Source organism: Caretta caretta, chromosome 10, assembly GCF_965140235.1.
Source record: "Caretta caretta isolate rCarCar2 chromosome 10, rCarCar1.hap1, whole genome shotgun sequence".
NCBI classification, from domain to species: Eukaryota; Metazoa; Chordata; order Testudines; family Cheloniidae; genus Caretta; species Caretta caretta.
In genome coordinates this window covers 69,425,238-69,437,524 of record NC_134215.1, presented here as the reverse complement: position 1 = coordinate 69,437,524, position 12,287 = coordinate 69,425,238, and the positions used below count along the sequence as shown (strand labels likewise).

Genomic DNA, 12,287 nt, shown 5'->3' with positions numbered 1-12,287 from the left:
GCAACAGGGGATGATAGGATGGAAGAGAAGAATGCAAGATGTTCTGTGGAAGTCCTAAGTATTTGAGTAGATTCCCCTATCTTCCTGGATTCAGGCTACAGCCTAATGACCACTCACAGGGACAAGCTGCAATTTTCTTTCTCACGTTAAACATACCAGTATATGAATCTGAGGTTTAGTAGCCACTATGGTTACTTCAGCTAGTTGTTGGCATTACTCTTAACTAGGCTTGGAAGTATTAGATTATCTGTGAATTTTGATAAACATTGGTTTCACTACACACACACATACACTGACAAAATATTTCTATCAATAATAATCAAAATTTACAGATAGGCAAAGTAAGAAAAATCTGCTTGAGAATTTATTAGGGTTTGATTTAAGTATACATACTTTGTTTGTTTTGATTTGGTTGACAATTTATGCTTTAAAGATTATAAAGCTTTAACTATTTGAATCTCAATTCCTAGTGTCATTAAATAGTAATTGCCTAATCCCGACCATAATTTCCTGAAACTGAAAATTCAAATGGGTAAAAATAAAATACTTAAAAATCAACATCAGTATTATCAGTTAAAACTGAAAGAAAATAAAAATTGAATTCTGTCAAGCCTACTCCTAACTCAAGTGTGTACTACAATGGAAGCTGAAAATATTTGGCTTCTCATCAGTTTGTTTGTTTAAACACTAACTAGTGCTGTAATTTGCCACTGAAGTCCTTAACTTCTAAATTAGAAGATTGGTACACTGCATTGTTGTCCTATCATAATATCTGAGCAATGTTTGTGAAAATAAATCCTGTACCTGGCTCTTACGAATTCTCAACTGTTTTCTTCCTAGTCCTGTGTCAAACCAGTCACTTTTAACAGAATCTGTAGCATCATCCCAAGCAGAAATTACAGCTGTGGACAAAACAGTACCTGAAACAGAAGATTTGCAAGGTTAGTGTCTGAATTTGCATAATTAAAGCATGTATGAAATATATATGCTGTTTTTACACCTTGACTAGTTTTATAATAAATTCTAACGTGCTTCATTCTGAGCAATGTAAAGACAATGTTGCATAAAGCTGAAAGAAAATGAAACATGGCATACATATGCTTTTAATTTAGAAATACTACACGTATGGAAACTTCAAATAAGGTTGACAAAAATGTTCACATTTCAGTTGACTTTGAATTCTAACTATGTACAATGTGCTTAAAATCAGTGTGTGCCTTAGTGCTGGGTTTTTAACTGGGGTTGGGGAAATATGAATTTAGGTAACATTCTGAATGGATTGATTAATTTTTACTAAAACATTATTAAAATCAGATTTTCACTATGGAGTGATGAAAGAACTTGGTGCTGTTAAAATGGACAATGGTCGTCTTTTAAAAAAAAAAAAAAAAATCTGCCCAAACTAGATTGTGAACTTTTTGACATAGTTGGATATCAGTTGTAAATGCTCTAGCATTCTGTTTGTTCTGGAATATAGAGCTGGTAATCAGCTGATAAGAGGTTTCTCCTCCTGCCTCCAAGGCTTGCTCCTCTGGATACACTGACAGATGACCCTGCTTCCTCCTCTTCCCCTCCTCACCCAAAAGAGTGAAAAGTGTATTGTTGGTTGTTGTTTTTTCACCAGAGGGCAGGCTCACATAAATTAGAAACCCTGATACAGTAACTCGTCGCTTAATGTTGTAGTTACGTTATTGAAAAATGCAACTTTAAGCGAAACAATGTTAAGCAAATCCAATTTCTCCATAAGAATTAATGTAAATAGGGGGTTAGGTTCCAGGGAAATTATTTTTGCCAGAGAAAAGACATTATATACATATACAGTATACGTTTTAAACAATTTAATACTGTACTCAGCAATGATGACTGTGAAGCTTGATTGAGGTGCTGGAGTCAGGGTGAAAGAGGGTGGATCATCCTGCTGCTCCTCTTTCCAAAGTGCTGGGGGGTGCTCAATCCTGGCTCTGCCCTAGGCTTGCCCCCACTCCACCCCTTCCCTCAAGGCCCTACCCCCACCCCGCCACTTCCTGCCCCTGCTCCACCCCCTTTCCCCTTGAGCGCGCCGCGTCCTCACTCCTCCCACCTCCCTTCAGCCTCCTGAATGCCGCAAAACAGCTGATTGCTGTGGGTGGGAGGCACAGGGAGGGAAGGGGAGGTTGCGAGCCGCATCCTCGCTCCTCCCCACCCCCATAACCTCCTGAATGCTGCAAAACAGCTGATTGCCGCAGGCAAGCGGCATGGGGAGGGAGGGGGGAGTTGCTGACCTGCAGGGCCGCCGGCAGTTGGAGGTGCTGGGGTGGGGAGGTGAATCGGAGCTGATAGGGGGGCTGCTAGCCCACCCTGGTTCCGAGCCCCCACAGTCAAACAACATTATAAGCAAACATTGTGCAACTTTAAATGAATGTTCTCTAATAGATCAGTTATGTAACAATGAAACAAAGTTAACCGGGACTACATTACGTGAGGAGTTACTGTAATGGGAATTTTCCTGTGCCTAGTGCTTGAGGAACTCTGGACCTTGTGGTCTCCTGCCTCATTTTACTGCCTGTTTCACTGTAAGGATCACCAGCACCTAGTAACTACAGATCTAAACCATGAGGACCCAGACATGGAATTCCCTGTCACAAGCAAATTCATAAGTGCTCTCCAGTGGTGGCAGTCAGCCCTCTCTCTTTTGAAGGGAGTTCCTGTGCAGACCCTTAAACTGTACATTGCAAACACAAAGTTGTCTGTTCACTTCCAGGTTTTGCAGGTAACAGTTAATTTTTTTGTTTAGATGCTTAGCAAATAAAATAATTTTTGCTGGGAGCTAGCTAGACTCTACACAAACATGTTTTCAAGCTAGTGTAACAATTTTGTGTGAGGTAAGATAATGTAAAAACATTTTTTTTGAATGAAATTCACATCCATGCCAGTAGTTGGAGGATCTATTAGAATCTCTTGGGGAATATAAGGTAATATTAAATTCAAAAAACTGTTTGTTTGATCTATAGTAGCACAGTGCAATTTACCCATTTTACTCACCCCAGCTTTCTAAAATTCCTACTTCTAAGAACAGGTTTCAGAGTAACAGCCGTGTTAGTCTGTATTCGCAAAAAGAAAAGGAGTACTTGTGGCACCTTAGAGATTAACCAATTTATTTGAGCATAAGCTTTCGTGAGCTACAGCATCCGATGAAGTGAGCTGTAGCTCACGAAAACTTATGCTCAAATAAGTTGGTTAGTCTCTAAGGTGCCACAAGTACTCCTTTTCTTTTTACTTCTAAGAAGCAATTCTTGCTTTGTGCATCAGAAAGTTGTACCTGTTCACCTTAAATTAAGAAAGCTTCATGTTTTGGTAGCTGCTTCAGTAGCTACCATAAAAATAGCTTGTACTTTCTGATCAAAGCAGTGTGGGGAATTAGTGCCAGATTGAAGCGTTAGTTCTTTATTGCATAGAACACTGCATCAGCTGAATATTCAAAATGAGAAAATACTGCACAATATAATCAACATAACCCAAATAAGTCATTTGACGTTTTTGAGTATGTTCCATACTGGTCATTTAATAAAGGTTAAGGTACACACTGTTTTTTGTAGGAATCTAAATTGGTTACTATTAGATTTGTAAAGCAGAACACACAAGGCTGCGATAATGGGTAGGTCTGCACTTAAGGCAGTGTGCAGAGTACAGACATTGCATACCCAGCTAGCACAGGTATAAATAGCAGTGTAGACACTGAGGCACGGCTTAGGTGAGTAAAGAGATGCCAGAACCCTAGGATGCATACCCTGCATGTGTCTCTGCATGCCCAAGCTGTGCCTCTACATCTACACTTTGTTTTTAGCAGTGTACTGCCCCACTGCAAGAGCCTTTCACTGTCGCCTCTAGCTACACACAGCATTGTGGCTGCAGCCTGCCTTTCCCTGTGGCATGTGGCTACGCATATGCTACAGGCAGCTGCAAGTGTAAATGAGAGCCGGGACAAATCACACTTACTTAGACTCTCCTAGAAGTTAAAAAACAAACTAGCAAACAGACACATGGAGTATTATTTGTATTTGTGCAGATGATATGTAACATGTCAGGCAACCTAGGTAAAATTGCAAGGTTACAAATCCCTCAGGTGGCTCTGACTTGATCTGGTCTGTGTGGCTTTGCCCTTTATACACCCAAGTTTGTGTTATGCCTTGCAAAACAGATCAAGGAAGAGGTAGGAAATCTGAGCGAACCTGGCTTTCAAATAGTCAGCATGTTCTACAGTTTGTTTACTCAAACTGTTTGCAAATATTAAATACTGTAGCAAAGCCAAAAATATTAAATAACTCTAAAAGCAATTAATTGTGAACATTCTCAAATCTTATGAACATTATCCCTAATATGACAAGATAAAATGCATTAAGATAAAACCTAACTTTTTTTTCCCTCATGAGGTTTTTGCCCTAGAAATGTTCAGGTAATAGTCAGACTTTGTTTTCAGATTGCTGAACAAATATTTACTAGAATTTTTACCTTGCTTAGTTTTCAAAGTCTTTCCTCAGCTGTAAAATGGAGATTAATATCTGCCTACCACTTTGCAAGTTATAGTGCTACAAACCATTCATTATCTTCATGTATGCTCCCTGCTAAATGCAGGGTAACACAGTAATACTTTTGTTCGTGTGCAGTTAAACTCTCCAATATTCTTTGACTTCTTCTGACTATAATGTAAAGGTCACTTAAAGGCATACATAGCATAGCTGGTCTACCTTTTTTCTTGCTCTCTAGCAATATATGCATAACTTTTAGGATGGGAGTGGGTTTCAACAAGTGGTAGGGTTGAGAGCTTTTTTGATACGTGCACTCAACGTTATGGTAGATACATTGGCCCAGAACGGCAAAAGATTGAGGCCAAAAAAACAGGTGCTCAGGCCTCCTCTGTAGATAGCTAGGAAGTAGAAATAGTTTGATTTAAGTCACTGGGCATTGTGTACCATCATGAAACTTGACTGAGCTCAATGAAAATGAACTTGGCAAAATGTATGAAAGGTCTGTCTGTCTCGTCTGACCACTGGAAGGTGCCCACTTTTGACGCATGTCTTGGTCTGTCCAGTCCATAGGTAAATAAGCTTTTGAGCTGGACTATTATTTAAAATAAAAATGGACTAACTACATGGAACACGTTGCATGCAGTATTGAATATCTTAGATAAATGCTATGGTGCTCACAATATCTGCTGGTGTGACTGAAAGCACATGTAAGTCAATGGAAACATTTCCATAGACTTCAAAGGGCTTTGGATCAGAGCTGTGACAGAACTGCTCATATTCAGTTTGCATATATTGCCCTTACTGCTTAAAAGAGCACTTACATTGCAAAAGGCAACATGGAGCAAAATTAGGGAAGCACCCTGGTGGCTCCACAGTTATGAATATTTTGTGTGTTCCATTTCGAGTTGTGCTAAAATCCCTTAAACAGAAAACCTGACATTGATCATTCTAAAACTAGATTATTTCAATGAGTACAAATCTGAAATTTCTAGGCCACTATCAGACTCCTAGGAGGCTTGCTTCAACCAGTATAAGATGACAACTGTCCTTTCAGGCTTTCTTGAACTCCTATAGTTTAACAATAACAGTTATGAACTTCAAATTTCACAGAACATTTTATGTTTCAGACCCAGCATTACATCACCTGGGAAGACTTAAAGTATCCAAAGATAACACTACTCCATTCTGTGCTTTTTGTTTTCCTCTCTGCAGTGGAAACTGATAGAACAATCTTTGCAGTCTACTTCCATTTTACTTTGTCTGGCTCCATGTCTTCTGCACCCTTCCCCAGTTAGTCTCTCCAGCAAAGCTCAGATTCCCAGCAGAGCTGCCCAGTGTATCTCCATAAGTATATTCTCCAGCAAGCTCCTCCCTGTCGCTTCCGAAACATATATCATAGTACGCTATGCCCTCCACCCCAAGTCTCCTTTGGACCTGCTACAGTTAGCCAGTGAGACTCTCAATCTGTTGAGCTAGCCTTTGGGTTCATTGGATTAGGGCTTCTCCTTGGCAAACTGTAGGAGAATCAGATGGTGAAGTTGTGTTTGTACTGTTGTACAACCTCTGCATTTTAAGCAAAGCTTCAGGTAGATCTGCACATTGAGGTGACCCTTTACCTTGCAGATTTAGGATGTACAACCGGTCCTATTGAAAGTGGAGGAGACCTTTTTGGTCATTGGAAGTGTTCTTTTCAATATATTATACTTCTAGCCTCGTGTTTTTGAATGTTAACTATCAAAACTGTTTGAGTTTCTGGGAGGGAGCATTGGAGGCTCTTGATTTCTCTGTGTATTAATCAGGTAAAGATATTATCTGGTTACTGCATGACCCTTCTGGGCTTTGCAGTCTAAATACTTAGTACTACACCAGCCATTTTCACTCCTTGCTCAGGTGGGTCCCCAGCCTTGTTGCATTAATATGGGATTCTCTTGTTGGACAGGCCCAATTAGGCATACAAAAGCTCTCCTTTGCAACTTGCTCTAATACAGGCAGCAAGCCCTGCTATGCCTCCAAATCTCTGGTTTATGTAATTAAGATTAATAGTCACGACTCCTAGGCAAGTCAGAGATCATTTACTTTATAGTGGGGCTGTTTTACACAAACTCAGTGCCACAGTTCAGCGTATTCTTGCAAGAGTTGGGTTCAGGAGGGTAGTCTAGAAGTGTTACTTTGCTACTTCAACTATAGTGCAAGGAGGTGTTACAGGCCAGTAGGGCTAAAGTTCAAATTAGAGGTTTAAAGGTGTCTGAAACACACATTATAAGGGGGCTGCTGACTTTCATGTATAATGTAGCTACATGAAACTTTGAAACCCAAGAATAGGGAGGATGTAACAGGGAAGACGTGCTAGCAGAGTGTTGCTATGCTGCTTTCCCATTAGTACTGTTTTGTTTTGCTTTTTAAATAAGGGCTGTGTTTGCTTCCACTGTTTCCCAAGCTTTTTGCTACTTAGGAATCCACCCTCCCTCTAAGAAGACTGGATTACGCTGGGGAGGGAAGCGTAAGTGGCTTTAACGCTATCTTTCCAATACCCCCCTGATATTGGGAGCTACTAGGGCCTCAGTAGCCTTAGTGCTGCTGTAACACAAGTGGAAGCTAGATCAGCTTTAGTGCTTAAGAAGTAAGGAGTGGAATGAGGAGGGGCAGAGGATTAGGCTCAATATCTTGCATGAAGGAAAACTTTGGCAATGCCACTTTAAATAACTGGTAAGTGGCAAAGTACGTTGCCCCTTGCTTATTTCTCGCCTTCCCCTGCTTCACGCTCATCTGACCTTTCTTGTGCTACTGTTGCTGCAGCCAAAGAATATTTTAAGATGTCCCTTAACCCATCCACTGCTGAACAAGCAATATAAAATGTAGTGTTTGCAGCGATCATAGACTACCTGTCATAACTCCTGAAATGCAAGTAGTTAAAACTAAATAGAAAGTGCAAACAAGTAATTTTAAATGAGCACAGATTATTAAGACATGTAAATAAAATGGATCTAAAATGTCCCATCCCAGTCAACATCGGTGGACCTCACCTAGATAGAGTATTTCAGTAGGCCATATGGGAGAGGACTTGCTGATGGATATTTTAGATTTACTTGATACTACAAAGGGCTCAGAAACAGAGTACACTTTGATACAAGCATAGAAAATAATGTAGATGATCCTGACTTCCTAGATGAAGGCTCCAGAGAGAGAGGAAAGATGTATGATACAGATTTTAAACTATGTACTATAGGTAAGTGAAAGTTTTACTTAAATACTATACATTTGGTGACACACATATTAGGTTATATAAAATTCTTTGGTACAAATGTGTCATGATGGTAATATTGCTTTATAATGGAATGAATGTCTTCATGGATATGTTTCATTTATATATTTATCCTCACTAGGTTAACCTTTCAACCAAATTGATGTATTTATTTGCATTAGGTCTTTGCTGTAACAAATCTTTATTTTGCAGCTCACTAATTTTACTTTTAGATAACTCACTAAAATGAGGTTTTTCCTCTCTTGCACACACCTTGCTGCTATTGTACATGCTGTTGCATGTCCTGCTTTGTCCCAAGTCTCTTTGAGTAGATCAGTGGAGGTGGTTACTTTGGAATTTCATCCTGTTAGTCCTAAAAGACTTAGATTCTTCTGTTTTGCATCCAAACTTATTTTCCTGCCTCTTGTAACCTTTGATTTTATTAGTTTTCAACATGTCAGATTGGCAATCTACAAAGTGGACTTCTAGTTAACAAACACTTGGCAGTTATAGTTGGACCACTGATAATTTCAAAGTTGTATGTACATACTAAAGACACCCCAAACATTCAGATACTATTGAGGGTGAAAAAGTATGAACTGTCAGGTGAGTCTTTAGGAGTAGTAGTGAGATTGGTAGAGAGCTGTTAAGTGATACTTCACCGTATCTCTGACAGATTCTGCCTGGTAAGCATGCAGCTGTGTGTATATTGTCAGAAAAAGTAGCCAAGTTGCAGACAAACGTTTAGGACTACTACTGTATCCCTTCTTTAGCAATTCATGTGATTAGCCCTGTTTTTGCTGGCACTCACCCAGTTGCGGCCTCCTTTCATTCTTTCTCTGTCCCTTCCTTTGCACACCCTATTTCTTCTGTTCACTTTCCTACAACGTAGGCAGTGAAAGCTTGTCCTGTTGTGACCTAGCAGATAGCTGGTAGGTAGTGTTTGTCTTACAGACCCATTTAAAACCAGGTTAATTTCCCTTGCTGTCAGTTTTGTAAGTTTCTGATACACCCAGGTGTAGAGAAGAGGGCAGCAACTGAACAAAATACCACTCCTGTTTTTCTTGGGTCAGGCAATTTGTTCAGTTGTATGTTCTCTACTCGGATTCTCCCATATGCAGCCCAAGTCTCTTTCAGATGTGAGAGAAGATTAGAATTGCCTGGAAACATTACACCTCCACCTTCCCAAAAAGATGTAGTTTTCATTTCGGGTAATTCCTTCTCCCTCGGATTTCATAGTTAAATTCTTTTCTCCATTGGCAATGGATGTCTTTAGCCTTCAGTAGCATAAATCTGACATACCGAAAGTTGTTTGATCCAATATTGTTATCCTCCATAAGAGCATTGTGAGGCAGCATTGCGGAAGGGAGAAGTGTTTTATTGAACTCTGGTAAATTATCTGTGCTTCTCACTTGACTTGAATCAGCTTTGAATACTGCTAATTGTAACAATTTTATGGAACTGTTAAACCTTACACTTGCATCTTGCCAAACTTGGTAACTTCAGAGCCTTTTTTAAATCTTGGTTTTTGAGATTTAAAAGGAACAGTGTGTGTATATTTAAACCTTGGTCTTTCTTTCTTACTAGTCCTTACAGTAGTTTGTAGGTTATGAATTGTATATAAAACATTTAGCACTGTCAACTGACTTCTCTCTTGGATGAGTCAGGTTGGATAATTAAATTTAGAAAGAGGGAGCTCAAGTGCACTTGTTGTGTGATGCAGAAATATTGCTAAAGCAGAGTTCCACACGTGACTGGATTGTAGATTATGGAAGGAAAAATTTGATTACAACAAGGTTACAAGTCCCAGAGCTTGAATTTACAAAATAGGCTTCAAATTTCTCTTGTGGCTCAAACAAATCTCTTGCAATTTTTTCCACTCTTTTTTCAGTTTTTATCTCTTTTATATTAGCTTTAGTGTCAGAGAGTGCAGAGTCTACATCTGAAGAACAAGACAAGTCACTTGACAAACCAAAACAGAAAAAGAATCGCTGTTTCATGTGCCGGAAGAAGGTGGGACTTACTGGTAAGAAATATTTCATTTTCTTTCTTAGTCCAAGACTAAGTTATGCAGTTAATATCAAAGGACCAAATTCTGCCTTCAGATTCACATGTGGGTTAGTCTGTTGACTTTGATGGATTTGAAGTAAAAGTTGGCCCTAAGGTGTTTTCAACCAGTAGCTCTTATTAAAGAGGACTTTTCATATGTCCTTGTGTTTAACTGTTTCATTTATTAAGCAAAATGCTCTTCATTACAAGTGCTCCTGTTTGGGAGCTCTTATATAATGGCCTGGAGAGTTGAGGTAAATGTAATAGTCTGCTCATTAATCAGCCTTCGTAATGAAGTGGTATGATTCAGTTTAAGTATTTGAAAATCGTTTGAGTCGTTCCTCCGCTTGGTGACTGAAAAAATGTCTGCAGTAAGTCTTGAGGGACTGTATTTTTGTAGTGCTGTATAGCAATGCATATTTGAAGTGAGGGCTCTTTATAATAATCACTACAACAAAGATTTATAACTTCGGTGCTTTATATGTCAGCAATTTTGGCAGCAGAAACTGGCTTTGACTGACGGATGCTGGTAACTGAGATTAGTTGATAACGAATGTGAATGTAGTATTTAGGATATTAAAAAGGCCAAACCTGTAGAATTAAGTCATCTTTAGTGTCTGTCTTAATAGATCAATATTTCTGTTTACAGGGTTTGAATGCCGGTGTGGAAACGTTTACTGTGGTGTGCACCGTTATTCAGATGTACACAGTTGCTCTTACAATTACAAAGCTGATGCTGCTGAGAAAATCAGGAAAGAAAATCCTGTAGTTGTTGGGGAAAAGATTCAGAAGATCTGAACTGCTACTTCTGCTGGAATATAAAATCCCCTGACCATCTGCAGATTAAATTGACTTGAGCTTTTTCCTTAGTCATCAGGAATGTAGAGCAGTGTATCTTGCCTAGATCTTTTAATCATGCATGTCATCAGAAGAATAGATTTTTGTTTTTGTTTTTTGTTTTGAAAATGACTCTGAACATTTATTTTCATTGCAGTTTTCTGTGGCTGAAGACTTAAGTAAACTTTACAAGTATTATCCTTTAAGATCATTTTAATTTTAGTTGAGTGCAGAGGGCTTTTATAACAAACATGGAGAAAACATGGGAGGGCTGTGCTTTTCCAGTACAAAACATGCATGCATTAACTTCGCAGTTTATTTTCTTGTTGTATATAGCTTTTCTCTGCAGCACGATTTCTTTTTTGGTAATGCCTCATGGCACAACTAGTTATCAGTAACTGAATGTATTTTAATCATTATGGCTGCTTCTGGTTTTCATTAACAAGAAAGGTTATACATGTTAGCATATTAGCTTGTTTGCACCCACTACCTATTTATGTATGAATCATTTGTAATGAGAGAGTGTGTGCTGAGATTATAAGTTTGTGTGGTTTTTAAAAAAAAATTGATTTTGTTTCTGTGTGTGTGTGGGGTCGGGGTAGGCTAGTATGCACTTCATTGCTGACTGAAGATTTCACTGGGATTACATTCATCAGTCTGTATGTACACAAATATGAAGAATGATCTGAAGTAACTGTGCTGTATTTATGTTTATCCATGTCTTAACTTTGATTAAATAAAATTTTAAAAAATTGGGGTATTTTGTGTTGATCACTGGTATCTGTCACACTGATTGCTTCTTTCTCCAGGTACAATGCATTCTGATATCCTTGTAGATCTGAATGGCAATTAAATCAACTTTTATCTGAATTTATTTTACCTACTGTTACAAGTAACACCTACCTATTGAAAGACTGGAGGGAATAAAGTCATTATCGGCATTCTTAACTTGTCCATTTGAAAACACTTTTTGTATACAGTCAGTGATTTTTTTTTCTCCCCGCTTGTCTTTTGCACAGCAACAAGATATATAAAAATGTGCTTTAAAATAGGTAAATGTGATCATAAAAGGTGACAGGGAACTCCTGGGGCAAGTGAATGAAATTGTTTTTCATTTAGCCTCGTGAAATTGACTGGATCAGAGGTTCCAACATTGCAGTTTGTGGGAGCCACTTCTGGCTTGGAGAACCAGGCAGTCACAGGGTGATGGCTCCTCATGATTTCAGTCTGCTAAATTGCATTCAAAGTAGCCAAACATATATTGTCATTTTTTCCATGTAAATAGTTGCTGTAGCTGTTGTTAATTTGTGATGATTTAACATATGTTACGGGATTTGGTCTGTGCAGTTCTGTTTGGGAGAGCTGGCCCTTGAGACAACTTCTTCATTAAGATGTGACCTATGCTATACGAAGGTTAGAAACCTTTAGGCAGTTTTTCAGATTTAGTGTCCATTTAACAGACCTGGCGGCTTGTGAATCAACTTCTCTCACTCAGGGTATGTCTTCACTAGCAACGTTCATGCACTGCCATGGCAGCACTTTAATGTGGCTGCGTAGTCACGGCACCCCCCCTACGAGGGGAGTAGCTACTGCGCTGGGAGCACGGCTGGTGCACTGTCTACACTTCCACTTTACAGTGCTGAAACTTGCAGTGC

General features: G+C 39.0%; 1 protein-coding gene across 3 annotated transcripts in view; it reads left to right on the top strand.

Annotated features, from left to right (window-relative positions):
* Positions 1-11,389, top strand: part of ZFAND6 (zinc finger AN1-type containing 6) — a 49,218-nt gene extending 37,829 nt beyond the window's left edge. For 2 of the 3 annotated variants that reach the window (XM_048866504.2, XM_048866505.1), the window contains exons 4-6: positions 841-941; positions 9,638-9,772; positions 10,445-11,389. In XM_048866504.2, the coding sequence (XP_048722461.1) occupies positions 841-941; positions 9,638-9,772; positions 10,445-10,593 (385 nt within the window). In that variant the 3' untranslated portion in view covers positions 10,594-11,389. The remainder of the gene's footprint in view (positions 1-840; positions 942-9,637; positions 9,773-10,444) is intronic. The other variant, XM_075133164.1, reaches the window with a different exon arrangement.
* The last annotated feature ends 898 nt before the right edge of the window (positions 11,390-12,287 follow it).